The sequence below is a fragment of the Typopeltis vanoorti genome, chromosome 13 (genome assembly GCF_054136105.1).
Source record: "Typopeltis vanoorti isolate ZY-2024b chromosome 13, IOZ_Tvanoo_1.0, whole genome shotgun sequence".
NCBI classification, from domain to species: Eukaryota; Metazoa; Arthropoda; class Arachnida; order Uropygi; family Thelyphonidae; genus Typopeltis; species Typopeltis vanoorti.
Window position 1 is genome coordinate 98,933,278 of NC_143561.1, and position 20,921 is coordinate 98,954,198.

Here is a 20,921-nt window from a genome sequence, read left to right on the forward strand (position 1 = left end):
TCATATCTTATTCTAATATTTTTATATATTAATAAGTATAATTTTTTTATACTTTATAAGATTTTATCTCGGAATATTGCTTACTGACAAGTTTGTTGGTGGAGCCACCTTTCGGCAGATTCAGGTATATCTGAAATATCAAAATGCCTCCTGAGCTCGAATATTGCTCAGGAGGCATTTTGAATTTTTGATTCAGCAGCACTGTCATTAAGTGTTTATAGTATTGACAGAAAAGCGTTTGTTCTGTGTCTCAATCCTAAACATAATAAAATATATTTATTGGTGCTGTTAGGTCTTCTCTAATTCAATCAATACAAGCTGAAAATTCCATCATAAACAATCAGGAGACTCCGAAAAAAAAAAAAAAAAAAAAAAAAAAGAGAAACAAAGATTGAATTTCTCGCATCGTCGTGACGGTGCACTAATATTAGCTCTTTTTCCAGCCATCGTCCTTTATCTCCTAGAAACAGCGTCTATTGTCATCCCCTCCCGCTATACACTTGTGCGCACATCTTAGCTACAAGACAGCTGGCAAGAAAACTTGGCAGCAGTCACAGGGTACGAGATTATCCTTCACCTGCAACCATTTGTGCTGGAAGCTGTCATTTTTACTATAACTACTGAGGTTACCATAGCAACGCCACAGAAACGCTGCTACCGGAAGAAGGCAGCAACATTGTTAAGAGCGATCTGCTATGGCACTCACAAAAGAACTGTTGGTATTGCTCAGTCTGGTCTTCAGGGAAAGGGGGGACGAAAAAATTCTTTAAAAAAAGAAAGAAAATTAAAATTCAGAATTGAGTAGTAAATTAAAATTACAAATATAAAATTAAAAAGAAGAATTCTTAAAAATCTATAACTACACCATCTTAAAATTAATATAATAATTGGTATAATCGAGATTTTGTTTATCTGTTTTATCACTGTTTGATGGCCTTATGCATTTTTTTATTTCTTTGGTATTAATACTAATACTAATTTTTAGTATTATATTGTTTATTCAGTAATAATATTTATCAAACCAATCAAAAATTGACAATTAGATTGCTTTTTAAAGAATTGATTTTTCATTTCGTTGCGAATATCAGTAAGGATACATCCTTTATATATTTAATATATATAAATTATACAGATGACAACTCGTTTTTCTCTTTTGAGGGAAACAAAATAGGAGTTTCCGGTTAACACCGCTTTCTTTGGGAGCTTTAATTATCTCTAGGTAGCGACAATAAATAATACAAGCCCAATGCAGCCAGTTACGAGTAATGTGTTCAAGCCAGTTCACCTTTAGCAACAAACACTGAATTAATAACTGGCTAACAATTAGTATCGTATCAATTGATGTCTGATATGTCTTCGTAATTTAAATGTCCGTATAATGCAGTCACAGAAATCACGTTTTCTAGTGCGAGCGTACAATTAGTGCAGTAGTTGGTGGCGCCATCTGTTATATAATAACGTCACTAAACGATATTTTTTAATACTGTGTATTCCTTTGACGTGTTGAATTCTATGTTCTAGTTAATTATGATTGCAATCTCGATAATATCTTAAAAGCCAAAAAAAAAGTTTAGTTCTTGGAGATAGGATTTATTCCTTTTGCGATCTTTATAGATTGGTTACGGTTTCTTTTCACGTACCGTCTAAAAAAAAACGCTAATATTATTCTGAGGGAGGAACCTTCTTAGATGCAATGAGACACGTGCACGGAATACAAGAATTCAATATTTGGCACTCCTGACGGTGATGGCCAAATTTCCAAAAATAAATAAATAAAATAAAAATATTTTGAAAAAGGGGAAAGTGCATTTGACTCGAAGATTTGACAAAAAGATAAGCTTCAGATGGTATTATATTTGGCACTTAGGAATTAATTTCTACTTTGAGACGTGTTATTAACGTTTGCAAAAAAAAAAAAAAAAGCTTTTTAAATCAAGAAAGCTGTTGGGGGGAGGGTAACGCTTGATTTATCATTTATAAGCAAACCAGTCGGACAACGCTGCATAACAGATTACCCTCATAGCCTTATCCCTCATCCTTATCCCTCCCTCATCACCTTAATTGCTTCTGTTGTACTACAAAATCCATCCGCTTGGGTGTGTTGGCTTACAGCATTCATGTCTAACCGGATGCATAGAAACTTTATGGTGGCGAGGGGGGGGGGGGAATGATCGGTTTTATTCTCCGAAGGATACATGGCATCTTTTGGCCCTATCATTGACCTTTAAATTATTTTTATTATAATAATAATTTAAGAGTCATTTTAGAAACACATTAGTCTGTAGACCGAAGTTCTTGGAATGTAGAAAAATTCCTTATTTTTAAAAAGATCGGTTTTTCTAGAATTAGTATTTTTTGTGTCTTATTTTATTTTTTATCACAGGAACTTCAATTTCCATTGGAAAGGATGGCGATCCTCTCACCATCACTCAAGATATAGTTCGCAACACATGCTTTACACAGCTACTGAATATTCTCCCAAAATATACGCCCACTCGAATCGAAGTTTAGAAACACTTATCAGCTATTTTAAAAGGCCACATTGAATAATAGATAAATAAAATTTACACCCAGTTTTTTTGTTTCAGTTTTAAAATTTAAAATCAGCGTGCTTGGAAATTCTGGGTATTCTTTAACATTATTTAGAAATGTTTTATATGACGTTATCTGATATAATTTCTCCCTCCGCTATGATTGGAGAATGTCCAGTTGGCAAATGTCCAAGTATTGTTTTGCAGCAAGAATATTAAATTTCTTCTGGGACAACAATTAAAAAACATCAGATAAATACAGCAAGTTGACTTCTCGTGCATAGAACGTAGTTATTATGTATAATGTTGCTTTTCTATCTTAAAATTAATTAGCATAAATTAGCAGTTTCATTATTAATATGTATTTATACGTTATATACTTATCTTTAACGTTCTTAATGCAATTAATGTTCTACCTATTAATAATAATTAATCTCTTTTAACATTTTTAGATAATCACACAATTCCTCTTTAAAATCACGTTTATTTACTTCGCTTTAGGTGAATATTGGGAAGATCCAAAAGCTGTCGCCCGAGAAGGTAAGATTTTTATATTCTTACATAATTCATTCTTCCTTTAGTAAGATATTCATGATTTTAATTTAAAATTTCCTATTCTACATACATACCAATAGTCTGTTGAGTTGTAATAAAAAGTCGATTCATTGACGAATCAAAAGCCCTCAAATCTTTTACTGAAGTATTTTTAATACTTCAGTAAAAGATATGTGTATATAAATATATAGGAATGTATTAACATCATAGAATTATAATTTTTATAAAATTATTTGCAAAGTATATTAAATACTTAGACAACGACTATAAAAACTGAGAAAGATAAAAAGAAAGAACAAAATAGGAAATATTAAAATTCGCACCACTTTCGAAATTGAAAAATATAATCTTAAATTCGTGATTACAGATACATAGCATATGCTGAGTTTAATTGCGCATATCTGAAATTTAGAAACGCATCGTTCAGCAGTTAACGTTGATTGACCAGTTGATACAATAAAAACTTAAAATTCGAAATGGGAGAAAACTTTCATAATTATTTTTTTCATCGCATTATCAGTATTTTTTTATATATTCGAATATATAAATTATAAATCAGTATTAATATCACTAAATACTTGTTCTGTATACAGGGCCGGCGGAAGAGGATATACGGGCGCCGCCGCCGGGGCACCGTTCATAAGTTCATTTTTAAGAAACAAAATTCTTAGAATGATCAATATTCAAATAAATAAGGCCGGATACACCGAATAAAAATTTAAAAAAAAAATTGTATATTGCCGCCTCTTTGATCAGCCGGCTGTTTACAATTTTGCAGAGAGAGCAGGCTAAATGCTTGCCTGCAGATTGTTGTGTCTACTGCAGTCTATCTAAAATGAAACGGTGAACAGTTTTTATGCGCAGAAACGAATTTTCGTACAAAACATTTGTTGCTAGTTAACCAGTCATATGGTACGCATCTCAGTAGGCTACTGACAGTAGCGCACTGCCGACTATTATTTCGTCTCTTGTGTTTTGTGTAATAATTTCTTGTGGATATAAAATAGAAATGGAATCAAAAATTTAAAAAAAAAGTTATCCGGTGCACAAAATCGTAAGCGTCATGCTGCGAAAGAAGAAGATATTAAGAAACAAACTGAGGCTCTTAATAAATTTGTTAAAATATTAAAATATTCTGATGCAGATTGTAACCAACTCGATACATCAGAAATCAGAGTTGAAGAACCGTGCACATCATCCAGTTTGCATCAAAGTACTATTGCAACTATTTAACAAGATAACAAGATGCATGATTTAAGTGAAAAACAGTTAGGAGAAGATTTAGTTGTAGTTGACCACGAAACTAACACATTGTTAGTCTCTGTAAATGTAGAAGATCCAGGTGAATGGGGAAATATTGATGAAAAATTACGAGTTGTTTTAATTGAAATGGGGCCTGTTCAAAAGAAAAATATAATATATCTCAGAGATACATATGGTCGTAAATTTGGCGACACGTATTATAATAGAAAAATGGAAAACCGGGAGCTCGTGCCAAGAACATGGCTCATTTATTCCGAAACTTTAAATTCTGTTTTTTTTTTTTTGCTTTTGTTGCAAACTTGTCGCACCTACTGAATCAAGTAGTCTTGTAGAAGGTTATAACGATTGGAGAAATGTAAATACAACTTTGCATAGACATGAGACTAGTTTAGCTCACATGAAAATTTTCTTAAAATGGAAGGAAGTTGATAAAAATTAAAAAAACAAAACTACTATTGATTGCCAGACTCAAAGCATGTATGAAATGGAAAAGAAACATTGGACGAGTGTTTTCGAACGCTTGATTGAAATTATAAAATTCCTTGGTGACCAAAGTTAGCTTTTCTCGGATCATCTGATAAATTATATGAAAGGAATAACGGCAATTTTTTAAAATTAGTCGAACTGTTTACGAAGTTTGATCCCGTTATGGAAAATCATGTTGAAAGGACCCTACAACGAAACCATAGAGTACACTATTTGAGTAAAGACAGACAAAATGAAATATTGGAAACTTTAAGTAACGCAATCAGGGATACAATTTTATTATCAATTCGAAAATCTAAACATTATTCCATAATTTTAGATTGCACACCTGATGCAAGTAAAACAGAACAAATGACCATTATTATTCGCTTTGTTTCCTGTGACAATGGAATTGTCAAGATCAGAGAAAACTTTTTAGGCTTTGCAGATATATCAGATTCCACAGGACGTGGTTTATGTGCAACAATAATGGAACAACTGGAAAAATAGAACATTCCCATTGAAGACATGCGAGGTCAAGGGTATGACAATGGGGTAAATATGAAAGGGAAAAAATATGGGCTCCAAAATTTGCTTTTTAACAAAACTCCTCGAGCTTTTTACGTGCCATGTGCTGCTCATACTCTAAATTTAATCATTAACGATTCAGCCAAAGTGAATGCAGATACAATTAGTTTCTTTGCAATTATTCAAGAAATATACAATTTCTCTTCATTCTCTTACAAAAAAGGATTGCCCAACGTTTGTAAGAGAATGAAATGTCCTTCATGCTGAGTTCGTAAAAAAATTCACATTGAAACAGCCATTAGAAACGCGATGGGAAGGTAAAATTAATGCAATCCGCATTCTACGATATCAGTTAGGAGAAATTTACGATGCACTTTTTGAAATTTTAAATAATGAAAATTTTAATAAAGAAACTCAGCAGGAAGCACAAACATTATGTGCTAAAATAAAGGACTACAAATTTATTTGCTCTCTTATAACTTGGCATGATTTACTTAACAGAATAAACCCTGTGAGTAAAATGCTTCAAGACAAAAATATGAACATTACACTTGCTTTAGAATCTATCGAAAACTTAACAATATTCTTACAAGAGTATCGATCAGATACAAATTTTAAAGAAGTTCTAAAACGGCAAAAGAACTGAGTAAAGAGGTGGACGGAGAACAAGAATTTAAAATTGGTACGGAAGTCCGACGACGAAAGAAGACACGACTTGACTACGAGTATCGAAACGCCACAATCGCCAGAAGATAAATTTAGAGTGAATGCGTTTTATACACTTCTAGACGTTGCAATGTGTTCGTTAATAGAACGTTTTGAACAACTAAAAACATATTATGATAATTTCAAGTTATTGTGTAAATTACTACAAATTAATAACGAAGATTTACGAAAAAATTGTGACGATTTAGAAATTCTCTTGAAGGACGGCGACAATAAAGACGTAAATGCAATAGAACTATATGACGAGTTATGTGCTTTCCCTGTTATTTTTCGGAAGGATAATTTAAATATTCAAAACCCTTTCGATATTCTTAATTTTATTGTGTCCAATAATTTATCTTTCCCTAACTTTTCAATTGCTTTAAGAATGCTATTGACCTTACCTGTTAGTGTAGCGAGAGGTGAACGTTCCTTTTCCAAGTTGAAATTGATTAAAACCTACTTAAGAACAAGAATGTTACAAAAAAAAGCTTGTTAGTTTGGCGTTAATAGCTATTGAAAATGATATATGTGCGGAATTAGACGTTAAGACCATTATTTCTAATTTTATGAATATTAAATCAAAAACCCTCAAATTTTAATTAAAAAATTTCAAATATATTTATGTAATTTAAGTTATTTTCTGTTATTCTGTAAAGATTTTATTTTTTTGAATACTTATATTAATATTAATAAAATGTTCTAATTATTATTTCTGAATTCTTTTCTTATTTTCTCATCTATCTTGAGTTTCTTTTATTGTTTTAAAAGATAGTTCCACTTATAAAAATTATTAAAAAATTTTTTAGAGTTACTAAGAATTTAGTAAAATGCAAGAATTTTTTAAACTTTAGTTCAAATAAATTTTAACTTTAATTAAAATTCATTTTAATTTTGTTAGCGATTCGGGTCGGTGAGAAGGCCATAATCTCTGTATCATTATATTCAACGATTAAAGTGAAGTGGCTTTATCAAAATTTGGTTTAAATTTTGAGAATTTATTGAATATTCGGGTTTTTAACGATTATCCTGCCTAGTCACCCCCCCCCCCTGCATTGCATTTAGCGAATCAATGTGTGGCTGCTCTGTCAAAATTTATTTAAGAAATTTCAAATAATTTAAATAATTTACATTTTTATTATCGTAAAAGAACCACACACGCCCGGATCGTTACAGGGGCGCTTAGATAGACATTGCATGCGGGCGACAAAGACCCTAGCGCCGGCTCTGTCTGTCTACTTCGGTTCCATTACACTAATGAAACTGTGTGCTGTTACGTGGCGCCATCTCTTGTTTTACCTTTGCACTACGCTAACTCTCCTGATAATAAATTTAAAGTGAGAGCTCTTTTCATCTTTTATACAAAATAATTTTCATTTTCATTATCATTATTTATTATTAACAATTTATTATTAATTTATTAATAATAAATTGTTAATAATTACTTGTTAATAAACCAATTTATTATTAACAAGAGGGTACATATATATATTAAGAAACAGCAGCAGGCAAGTAAGAAAATAAACAGGATTACCGAAATTAGCCGTCACATTAGAATTAAAACATAATGTAAAGGGAATATTTACTATACATTGAGTAGATAAAAATGATGAATGAATAGATTCTTCCTCAAATAAAATACGTACAGGCTACGAGAAAATGACAATAAATTTTCCTAATTGTTTATAATAATTATTAGGAATATATATAATTTTGTATATTGATAACAGTAAAATTACGAAGACCATTGTGATAATCATGATATTCAAATATGATAACCTCATTATAGGTTTTACTACCATGCGCAATGAATATCATAGTACAACGGGGGGCATTAATTTTATTTATTTATTTTTTCACATTTCCGTTAAGGGTACGATAGTTTGATATTTGCCCAATAGATGGTGCCACCATTTAGCACGTTGGCGTCACAATTCTTGAAGCACGCATTGTTGTGATATTTGTTTATTTTTCAGCACTCAAGAATGTAGATTTTGTTTTTTATAATTAGTTTGTATTATTTGGTGTTGCATATTTTATGAGTTACACAGAACGAATTACAGGGAGCAGTCTAAAACATCACTTTGATAGACAGTAGTATTTAAAATTGCATGTATCATGTTAAAAAAAACAAGACTGCTCAATTTCGTTTAGTTGGACACGACAGATGGTTACTTTATATAGAAATGGGGATAAATAAATAATAGAGGCCGAAGAATAAATACGGGAACTTTAGTGCAACGCTCTTCTATAATAGAAAATAAACCTATTCCCGTATATTGGTCTTGAACAAACATTGAAACCAAACGAATTAAATACGGGTGAGTTTAATATTTGCTGTGCCACTGTAACCATTCCTAATAATCTTACATTTTGTTTTCTACGCACAGGTCTTGTGTAGATTGTGTTGAATAATTTCTGAATAGGTTGTTGTTGTTGGAAATAATTCCCGATTTTTTTTTTTTTTTTTTCTTAAGAGAAAATCAACTGTTGGAAGTTTTAAATGCAAGACTAACATCTTGGGTTCAATATTCAACATTCCCATTTTTCATTGCTTTTTATCCATAAACTATTCAGCAGAAGCACTTAAAGGAATTGCTTTACGAGAAGGTTTACATCGAACACATAAATAAAACCAGACTTAATCCACTTTTACGAATCAACCTTCTGTACTTCGGCATTTAGAATGCAAAATCGGCTCTGGACTGTAATTTCGTGTTTGTGTGATTTTTCAGCATAAATATCTTCATCCTTCTCTTCGTACTTTATCATTACGTGAAGGATTCAAAGCAGTAATAAAAAATAACGTTTTCTGGCTTAGAGTCGTGAATCATTTTTATCGAGTTCGCTACACGTGTTTCAAATTGGTACGCTTTCATTATTTTACATTTGTTCCTATAAATACATTGTAGAGTATTATATTGTAGCGTATCGTATTGAAACTTGCAAAGAGGTTCTGGTCAGATCCATATTTCTTTCCATATTTGCTGATGTTGATCTTAAATCCTGAAATATATATTAATTTATTCAAAATGTTATATTTAATTTCGCCTGCAAGTCTGAAATCAATTGCAGAGAAACAGTATCTTTCAAGCCTTTTAATTACGATTGTTCTTCTAATTAACATGCTTTCTAATTAACTGATAATTAGTGACTGAATCACTTCAAGATAAATAAATAAAAAAAAAAAAACTTTCAACAACCAAACACGAGCATCCGACTTTACTCAACCAGGAATAAACACAGAAACAAACGAACAACAGGCATATGTAACACTAGATGGCGTGCGCGTCAAACAGTTTCAATTGTGTTCTTGTGATTCCATTATTATTGGTTTGATGACGTAGTTTATTTCGAGTGTTTTTATTGGCTGACAGTTCTTTCATAGGAAAACCATTATTATATATTCTATATGAATGCTAATTTGCATATTGGTATTGTTTTTTTTAATCTTTTTATTCGTTTTAATTTTATTTATAGTTGAGTGTTTCTATTTTAATTTTTTTTCCACTTTTTTAAATAATGGTTTAATCAGGAAAGTTGATTCATATATTCACTTAATAATGCACAAATTCGTAGAAAGATGCAATGTTAATCTTTGTGACATTTAAAACTTGAAGTTATCAAGAAAAATTGAATTAAAAAATAACAAAAGAATTAAAACATTAAGAATTCAGTTAGTTGCTGATCGCAGAGTCAAATGTTTCTCAGCATTTTATATTTATTGAGAGATGCGCGATTTTATTCCCATACACCTTTTTAAATATAAAATCCCATTAATCCTTAATATAGAATTGCAATATATATCGGAAAAAAGGGAGGCGGAGATGCGGTGATTAATACCTTTGGAAGGTAATGGATGGCAATGCTATAGCCATTGAAGTCCTAACTGAGGCGCGGCTATTGCTGATACCCTCCTGCCATGATCAGAGCTTTAATAGCGCAATAACTCCCTACAATGTCCTCTACAGATAAGAGGGAAAATGAAAAGCATTCTTGCTTTGCCCCTTTAAGCCAGTCCTTATAAGGACCGGAAAAATCAGTTTTGTGCTTTTTCTTTTCACAAATCTTACTCGAACTTCTTCAAATTTAAAACTTCAGACATACTAATAATCGGTTGACAAGACTATAATTGATTGAAAAACTGACAAATCATTTTTTTAAACTGGTTATTACGACCAGATTAATGGCAAGTGCATGTAGCGCCATGTATGACTTGATTATTTTTCTTTATAATTCGATATAAGTTCATTATATGCGAGCCATGACCAGTTCTTAGTCGGTGAGGAAATGTTTTTTTCTTTTTTCCTACTGCATATTTCATTCAAAGATATTTTTATATAGATTTTCTCCGTTTTTTTTTTTTTTAATTTTAGATCCAATTATGCATCCTAAAGATATAAGAATCGTGTGTACTGTTGCTAGCGTTCTTCTCTTTGTCATGTCTCCTTCCTCCTTTGCGACACGGCAACCATTAGACCACCAAATTGATTAGCGATGCAGAAGGTTTACCAGATCGATTAGGCCTTTGCTGGAGGTTGCAAGTTAAAGCTTTGTGCTTTACAATTCATCACAGACCATCGATCACATATGATACTACAGGCCCTTTCTATCCTAACGTTCTATCGCTAGCCCATTCTTCGAACCATTGATTTTTCCCCTTTTTTATTTCTCACCGGATATAAGAAGTAAACGGTAAACACACACAAAAAAAGTTGGTGCACTTCTTTTTAAAAAAACTCCTTAAGACGTTCTTGTTAATTACATTCGCTTAGCTAAATGTTAACTTATGTTTCGTATTGTATTTTGTTAGCTATGTTAAAGAGCAGTTGGGTCCCCGCTAACATTTTCAATAATGTCTGAATTACTTCAATTGAACTCATTGTTGACCTGTTAACAATGGAATTTGTTAATTCCATTGTTAACAGGTCAACTGAGGCAGCCATCATGCACTTTCTGCTTCATCTCGTAAGGGTAAGTATTTTATGCCTGTAGATATGTTCATAGGGGACCAGTTTGACTATTCTGAGGGACGAAGAACCTGACTTTCTGGGAGAAAAAAAATATATATCCGGATTCGAACACGAATCTTTCTTTCTTAGTCCAATAACTCAGAAAACCCCTACACACCAAACATGGAACTTTTTCTGGCTAGGGGTTTGATAAAAAAAGGCAATCAAATAAGTAAGCTAATGAACGGCCCTTATTAAGACGATTATCGTTTGATAAGTTATTATATTTTGACTCTAAGACTTTAAAATTGTTTGTCTGTGACAGATTTGATTACGTTCTCCTTCGAGATGGTTGACGGGCAGAGAGAGAGATGCTATTTGATATGAAATAGAGAGTAAGAATGTTAGAGACGATCAGAGACGGAATTTTTTTTTTTGAAGTGTGTGGAAATTTGGGAACAATGAACAGTCACTAAAGCTACCGTTTGAGTTAAGGTGGATCTTTACTACTTCATAAGAAGCCTCGATTTTACATATAAATTTTCTTTCTCCATAACGGACTGAATAATATGCTTTTTCTCTTGGCCTTTCTGAAGTGGTAGGCCATCTACTCATCCAGGAAAGCATTGTTTTAATGTTCAGTCTTGCACTGATGATATTTCCGTATAGTTCGCTGATGTGCTTTTGGAAGTGCGTTGCTTTGTGTTATGGCCTACCATAAGCCCACTGGTGAAAGGATCAATTTTATGAGAAACCTTAATGCAAGATCGTTGTTCCTCCTGATGGTTCTGTTGCAAATGCGTGCCCGGGAGAGAGAGAGAAAAAAAAATCATAGATTTATCCCGTAAAGCATACATGAAGGCTTTTGAACAAATGCTCTACTTTACCCTTTTAGTCTTTTACCCAGTCTAAAATATAGATCACGTGAAAGTGGAAAAACCAACTTAAAGAGCATCTCTAATTGGTGAACGTATAAACACGTGATTTATTTAAACATAAATGGGGAAAACATTTCGCCTTAAGGTAACTTCAAGCTAATTGGTTTACACTTATTTTATTTTCATCCGCGTATAAAAGTTTTTATCATTCGCCTGATTCATTACTTCTATTCAGCTCTTACGGCCTAAGTAAATGCAATTCTGATTTAGTGCATAATAAAAGTCTTCTTTTTGGTGATAAAAAAATGATCATTTCGGTTTAATGAGAAGAAAAACGAAAGCTCTGTATATAGTAGAACACAAGACATTAAAAAAAATCTTTTTAGAGGGATTTTGAAAGTGAGACGAGTTGCTTATTTGGAGGAGGTGGGGGAAAATTAATGTATTTTATAATAATATAATTAAATTAGTTAACGGAAGCTTGATATTATCGATGTATTGCGTTTGGTAAGCTTTCTCGCTTGTCTCTAAGCGTGGAGTTTCGCATCATGGCGACCAAAGTGGATGCAAACGTACATTGGAAGCTAAGTTGTGGGTCTCCATAGATTTTATTTTCGTACTGTGCTTATGATATTAATCCTTTGAAATGAGTTTTCTCCAGTGATGTATGTAAACTAAAGTTAATTTTACTGCGCTTTTTCACTTCCTTGTGAAATTTTAAATATTTCATTACAATCTGCGATATTTAGTAATGAAATCGTTCTCAGACCAATTCTTAATATCTGTGTTTATTTAGCTAGATGCTTAATATTTAACTGCATTTGAAATTAAAGTTACAACAGAAAAAAACTGTAGTAACGAAATTAATCGCTAAATATACCTAAAAATATTCAGAGGTCGCCAATCTTTCTGCGAAGATTTTTGAGTTACAGTTTTATATAAATGGTACATTTGAAATATTCAAGCGATAGCATAACTAAAACGGTAGCCATATCTTTTGGAAGTATACTTCTAATAGTGATTAAGCAGCTTGGTTGAACTTCTGCTGCCTCTTTAAATAGCCGATCGGACTTTCTTCTTGGTACGTGAATCAGCTGATTATTTTGTGTCAATAGGCAGGATATGCACACATTTTATGCAGATTCAGAATTAAAATAGCAATTCTGGGAGAACAAATGATATCAAATTCCATTGTCTTTATTCTCTGTTCTTCGCTTAAAGAAATTACCTAGTTAAAATAAACCGGAACGAATAAACTAGCATTGCTGGATACATGCTTCTTATAATAATGGCTTTAACATACTTGGCTTCTTTGATATTACGGCAATCCCTCGATTAGTGCGTCATTTTTTTCTATACCCAAATTCGAATTTTGGAGCAAAGATAAGAGGCAATAGGGCCATACCGTCAGTTGTATGAAAAAATAGAAACAGAATGCCCGACAAACTACGTTAGCTCAATTTTTTGTTAAGAAGCAGAATAATAAATTTATATTCTGGATATGTTTTTTTGTCTTTCAGCTTCATGGCTTTCCTTTAACTAGGCCTGAGACATACCTTAATTCTTTTATTAAAAAACGTAAGGGTCAAAAAAGAAATTTGAGCGACGAATTATACATTTGCCCATTCCTATATTCGCTTAGTGAGTTTTCGATTAATGCGCCTGTTTTAAAGCGCGCATTAATCGAGGGATTGCTGTAATCTCTAAATGAAGTTGATCGAATTGTAGATGTTAGTCGTTTTTCTGTCTATCTTTTACGTAGCGTAGTCAATTCATAAGAAAAAAATATAAAGTAAATGATGAGTGTTTCCTATTGGATGAAATTCCTTGCAGACTTTGAATCGCAGTTATATTTTCTCTGAAGCGCCATTAAATCAACATTGTCAGTGTTATTCGTTTACGTCGTACATCTGCGCAGAATTCCTTTAATTACCAAGTACATGTATGTTACGGTAGATATTAGACCTAAGTAACTACATTCTGTGTTAAAATTCTTTTGGAGTAAGTTAAGAAGAGAAAATCTTGGAGTTAATTTCTTAAATTTCATTAAGAAGCAAATTGCACCAAGTTTACGAACTTTAAATTAAGAATTTTCTACAGTAAAAGAACAAATTAAATACAACTTATGAGACTTTTTTTTTATAGGATGAATTAAATCTACTGTCGCATCACGTGACTTAAGATGAAGCGTAGAATAATTCAGTGTCTCGCAAAATGCAATTCTACATTTAGAATGATGCATAAAGAACCAAAGAAAAATTTAAGATTCTTCGCCCAGGAAGTAAAGTATTCGAATCGCTATTTAATGTGTACAATGAGAGTCAAAAACTTTCAACGACTGAATGCCCTTTCAGTACTCACAAAGACATCGCCATGATTGAATACAATTGCAAAGATCCATTTCCCGGAGCGAATCTCAGTATACCGACGATGTGTAATCATTGATTAGTTTTTTTTTTTTTTTACAACAAATCGGAGAATTGCCCGAGGATATTCTGAGGAGCATCTACACCAGATGTCCACTTACTCGAATGAAGAGAGTCATTTTTCTGGATTAAATGCGGGCTAGCAGTCTATACCAGATAAAAGGGTCCATTCTTAGAGGCTGTTGCGGTTGATTTTTCTCGTAAGTTAACGCAAACCTCAACTGAAGATGATAAGACACTGCAAGCAGAATTTACTAATTGTCAACGTTGGCAATTCTTTACTAAATGGTGCCGAAACAGACAACCCTTCTCTTTCTGTATAAAAAAACTGATTTCTTGTAATATTTTTGAAAACAATTTCGTAAATGTTTTTTTGATTTTATTAATTGGGTTCATATCTTTTTCTACGTAGGTTTCTTTTTTGATGGCTTGCTATGCAAATTCTCATTTGTTCAATGTGTATGTGGTGGTTTAAACGTTGAACTATCTGTTTTCATCCCGTGACACACATCCCTTCGACTTTGACCTTATCTAATAAAGGATCGAAATTTTCGCTTCCAATGTACGAAAAGGTGATCCAAATAACAGACCACGAATATAAAAATGTCGTTATTTTCCCCTCTGTCCTTCTAAGCATTGACTGAACGTTCCATATATATACCTAAAACTTAGCTTGCGCAGTTACTTTTATTTCTGTTTCTGTTCTTTATTCTTAAGTCTTTCCATTAGCCTATCAGTCTCTATATTAGCATTTGAAGAGTAACAGTACAGGCAAACCTTGGTCGTACAACACAGATTCCAGACCACCGTCGTATAGCACATCCCTCCCTTTTTTGGTCGCTTGTTATATGCATGTAATGGTAACGTGTTTAAGCAATCATACATTGCGTAAATGACCTAAATAAAGCATTTATGTCATATATGCAAAAAGAATTAGAATAATTTTCGCAAATGAAAACGTTATTCTTAATCGCTTTGGCTTAAGGAGAACACTCCAATCAAACCAGTTTGGTCATCACCCTACGCCACTTTTTACGAAGTGTGCAGCCTATCACACTCTTCAATACACAATCTTAGCATGTAACATAAGAGGTCGACGTCTTCTTTTCGCTGGAAGCAATAGCACTTTTATCTGTCGTTATTAACAACAATAAACTGATAGTTATAGTTTAATTCACGGCAAAACACACGAGTTTACGAATGTTACTCGTTGGTTCATTCACAAGAACGCTGTGTATCTAAAGCCGTCGTATGAGCGAATACTGCGTCGTTATAAATGATTATTGGTTATAACGACAAAGGTCGTATAAGCAGATCGGCGTAAAGCGAAGCGTCGTAGAGCGGGGTATTACTGTATATTATGTTCAATTCTTTTTTTTTTTACTATCTTTTGTTATCACTATTGCTATAATACTTTGGTTACACCACTGTTGTATTGTCATTCGTATTACTCTCACAAATTTCAATTAAAAACTGCTTTGTATTAATAGTGTCGAATATTTCGTGTAAAAATGGTATTTGATTAATTTCAAGCGTTAGAATTCATCAATCAACATCCGCTAAAGATGGTTGTTTGTGACCTCTACTTATAAGTAATTCATTCTCCTATAATTCTTCAATTGACTTCCAAACAAGAGGTGTAAGTAACCAATCGATCACTGCTGTCACATTCCCAAACTCGGGACACCTTGTGCACGACCCAGTAAGTACATAATAGCATCGGGTTTGTATTATCAAGTTTTTCCTTTGCATCAGTGGAGGTGAATCGACAGAAGAGTTAATTATTCCCCCCACTTACCCTACCTGTGGAAGTTGAGAATGACACTTAACCGTGTTGGGTACATTCCCTCTCCTCTGCAACATCTAAGCACAGTATCTTTCTTCCTATTCTTTGATAGAAGTGTTAGATTGAACTGGCTGTGCCCTCAATTGTTGAGTAAGCACTTTAGGTGACAGAGATGGATTAGTGTGTCGACGAAATGTGCAGAAAAACACTCCAAGATTTCAGATGATTCTTGTTGAAAATGCACTCAAGCCCGGGTTTTTTTGTAAAAAAAATTAACTTTCCAATCGATATTACATGTGTTGTTGACATACTTTGTACTTCTTCCCAAACTTTGATTCTAATATCAGCAAATATCGGAATGTTTTGATGAACTTCCAAAATGATTTCGTTCATCTGATGATTTTAGTAAGTTGATCTCATTAAGGTTAATGTCCGTTGTATGGTATTCTTTTATATCATTGAAAGTTTGCGTTTCAGAAAGTATAAACTAATAATGACAAGCCATTATTCTTCTGTAGTAACAAGCATTCAGTTTTGGTACAATTTCTATGCTGGTTTTTTTGTCGTACATAATTCATTCATGACACATACACAATGGTGTATCGTGAATGTCTTAAAAGGTTTCAACTTCAGAATGATCCTTTTTTTTTTAATACACGGTAATATATTAATTTATTTAAGCAGTTAGCGAACAATGTTTGTCTTTAAATATTTAAAAAGGTTTTAGAATGATTGATCGGTCCACCAAGTGGCATCAACCTCGGTATTGTACTATTTAAAAGACCCCCAACTCCCAAGACTCCATATATGATTTATTAGTTCTGTTTTTATTATTAAACAAGTGCGAAACGAACATAAAGATAAAAGATGGACCAGAAAGTCAATTCCTAAAATGCGACATCACCGCTTATAAGTCATTACTGGAAAGGGTTGTGGAATTGTAGTTGTATTAGTTAAAGCGCTAGTTTGGCAGTAAGTATTGTGTCACGTACCATACAACAGAAAAATTAATTTACGGAAAATATCCACGTTCCTTTTCTTCGAATGTGATGGAATATAAGATGACAATAATTTCTAAATACCCATTAGCAACAGCCAATGCTCTTATGCTTGAACTACAGTATAATAACTTTACAGTAATCATTTGTATTTTAAATAACCAATCCATCGATGATTACGCCAGTCCTAAAATAGCCTTTCCCCCTAATTTAAAGCAGTATGTGGAGTTTAAATTGGGTTTGATAGCAGTAATGAACATTTTACTCGCCTATTTCGTTCTTGACTACGAAATGCATACGGAGTACTATGAAGTAAGAAAAATCTATTGTGAAAATCGAATATTATACAATATTTGATTTTACTCACATGAACACATACACAATAATCAGTGCATCGATTTTTTTTATTTTAATTATCGTATTGTATAGCATTTAGAATATAATTTATTTGAAGATCAGTTGTTCAAATGACCATAACATTTCACTTTCTGCCAGAAGTATCATAATATATATATATATTTTTTTTTTCTTAAGTACATATCTCCTTACTTTAGTGACTGTGAATACCGCTCGTAGAATTTCTAGTATATCTCATTTACTGAAAAAAAAAAAAAAATACGAACTTACAGAAAAAGATAAATGATTAAGGAAATTTGTTAAATTAAATATCGCCTTTGAGTAAACATAATTAAATATTTGCAGCAAACTGTCATTTGAGTTTGTCCTAAAAAAAAAAAAAAAAACTGTTTGATCACATCTTATGTTGACTTCGATAAAATATCTTCTAAATAAATGCGAAAAATTGTCCGCGAAGTTAAACACATTTTTCTACCCTCTCTTTCGAAGTGTATCGTTTGTACTTCCACTGGGAGAACTCAATAAAAGAGGAATATGTCCTTTTTTTTTTCTTTCGTCGACTACAACTGACTTCAATCTTCCATTAAAGGTAGCATGTAAGAGATAGTGAGTGGAGTTCTCATTGTCATTTGCTTTTCTCTTCTCTGTCGGTAAGTGGTTCTTTTTTTCCTCTTCGTATTTTCGAGAATTCTTCTCGCACAAGGAATGACTACATCATCCACTATTACAGAATTCAAAAATAAGTTCGGAAAAATAATCCTTCTACCATTTGTGTGGCGTCGGAGGTTAACTATCCCACGAAAGTAATTTTTTTTTTTTAAATTATTATTTTTGTTCCTTGATATCTTCGTAGTAATTTGTCTTTAGAACTTAGGAGATCAATTGCCCGTTCCATCGTGAACTATCACTGAACGTTAACCCAACTTAAAGAATTCTCACTGAGGTTTTTCTGTGGTGTCCGTAGATAAATACGCTTTTCAAATAACATACATAATGGGTGAGTGAAACATTAATCAAAACTCGTATAAGTTTTTATTTTCTTTCGTTCTTTTAACAGACAACTATAATTTCGAAGCGCATTTAGAGTGATGTATGGAAGTTGGATATCGTATTCATTGCTTGCTGCACGTTCTGATAATACTGATTTATTGCTCGTGACATAAATATTACGGTGACTGTGGTGTTTTCTTTATTAATGCGGTAGCGGGTTCGCTAATGGAGCGACTCTTGGGAGTCTCTTAGATATGTGCACGATGACATACATCTAGATGTATCGGTACAGTTTGTAGCTTATCTGCAGAGAGTTTTGTTTAATTCAATAAACAGGCAATAGAGAAATTGGGTCTAAAAGGCCGTACACAGTATGAAGCTGATTTACTAGAACTGGATACCAGCGACACTAGTGTTGTATAATGTAATGAAGACAAATGCAAATATAAATTAACTATTTTAAAGTATTTCATTTAATTATTTTAAAAATAATAATGGATATTTAATATTACATTATATATTTGTAATATTTTTAAATTAAATTCGTTTAAATTTGTATATTTTTGTATTTTACTGATGCACCTATTAATAGTTTACTTATAAAGAATATAATAAATGACACAAGCCAGTTTTTTTTTTTTTGGTTACTCGAATCACATGAGAATAATCCTCAGAAATCTTAGAACACCTTTTAGGCATGTCAATCTTATCTGTTAACGTTATTAGCCTGATGTGCTCGGGCTTGAGCCGTCTGACACATGTCAAAAGAAAGCACGACTCAATATAATGAATTATACAAATACCGTTTCATAGCTTACTAAGTTGCTCCTTTATTGTGTAAAAACAATAGCGTCTGCCTCACTTTGTTATGTAAGCTGGTTTTTCCTGTCTCACGCCTTTAATTTCCTATCCCTCCCCCCTTGGGCTCATGCGCTATTTTTATAACGTTGACTTTTTCGCTCCAAAAGCTGCCTTTTTTTTCCCCCTTCTTTTTTTTTTTTTCTTCTGCGGTCTTTCCTTCAGACATTAACAGCTTCTTCGCCAACGTCTTCCGAAACTTTGTGCCTTGACGGTTTGCATCCATCCATCTTCTTCTTCTTATCGAAAAGTTGATCGATCTGATTATCCCGACGACTGCTACTTCATTCCTTGAAGGAAGTTGCTTATTCTACTGCATCCACATTCTGTTCCGTCAACAACTTCCTCGCGAATTCAAAGAAGAAGATGAAAGCTTTCTATTCGCTGTTCTCTTCTAACAATCCCTTTGGCCAGTGCTCGGCAATTTCCTTCGGCTTCAGTTAGTTCGTTTTATACTGAGGGGCTTTCGCAATAAGAAATCAATGAAATAGAAACAGCAAAGGGTTTAAGAGGTAAGTAATCTTCAAACGTGTGTTTGTTAATATTAAAGAATTGCTGACGCTATTAAAGATAAATATTAACCTTCTACTTGATCTCTTTCGCTATTTTCCCCTCCTCGTTTTTTTTTTTTTTTTTTTTTTTTTTTTTTTTTTTTTTTTTGCCAGCGTTCGTGATGGTAAATGCATTCATAATTAAGGTAAGAAAGCCATGAGTTATTTACTTTATTAATTATGAAGTCACTTTAAGGATAAATTTTATTGGTGACCTCTGAACTGAACCATGTATTGATTAGATAAGCACTCAGGTTTTGTATTAGCCAGTTGAATAGATGCAAACCTGAAACACATACAAGTGGGTTACATTGTTACGTAACGAGGACGATTTAGTTGTATCTGCGCATGCGCTCCGGTAGAGCAAGTTACAAAGCTTTGAATCAGGCTGTTCAATCGGAGAGAGAAGAGGAATTTATTGAGGATGGGGAGATTCCTGTGTAGCCTCTTAACTTTTGTGAGGTTAGTTCAGCAGAAGGAAGACCTGTGTGGATTTCATTTACTTTGTATAACCCACTTCAGGCCTCCAGTAAGCAAGGTAGTGGGTCTTACACCGACACTTAATTTGCAAGAAAATATATGATTCGTTTAATTTTTCTGTAAAGATGCAATTAATTCTTCACGCATTGTTCATTTTTGCAACAGACTTTTTTTTTCTGTGTTGAGTTTTTTTCAACTTAAATTTATTTTAATTGTTTTGAATACTTTAAATAACAGGAAGAAAGTCGAGAATATTTTAAAGGCAAAAATGGATTGTAGTTTTTAATACCTTCCGACTGACTGAAGAAAAAAATATAATTATAAGATGCAACAGCCGTAAGAGGAACTGCAGGTGTTGAAAGTCTATACTTGTGATCAGAATTTTTTTTTTCAAGATGAACAAATTCCGTGTTAAGAGGTGATTATTGGAAAACAAGGCAGAATTTGTGGAGAAAATAGACGAAAAATCTTGCTACATGATGATTGAAAGTAAATACTTCCATATTTTTCGAGAGTTTCTCATTGCCATAAACATGGTCAAGTATATCAGAAAAAAACAGGTGTCAAGGGTATTTATTCTATTTTTTGCATTAGTTAA

The 20,921-nt window shown here is 32.8% G+C and overlaps 1 protein-coding gene across 22 annotated transcripts in view; it reads left to right on the forward strand.

The window, feature by feature from the left end:
* The window catches only part of LOC150100409 (coiled-coil domain-containing protein AGAP005037-like), a 1,356,304-nt gene that overhangs the window by 472,127 nt on the left and 863,256 nt on the right, over positions 1-20,921 (forward strand). For all 22 annotated transcript variants that reach the window (XR_016549297.1, XR_016549300.1, XR_016549298.1 and 19 more), the window contains one exon: positions 3,033-3,071. Coding sequence is in view for 17 of the 22 variants with exons in the window: in XM_090403260.1 (XP_090259386.1) it covers positions 3,033-3,071 (39 nt within the window). In the remaining 5 variants the exon portion in view is untranslated. The remainder of the gene's footprint in view (positions 1-3,032; positions 3,072-20,921) is intronic.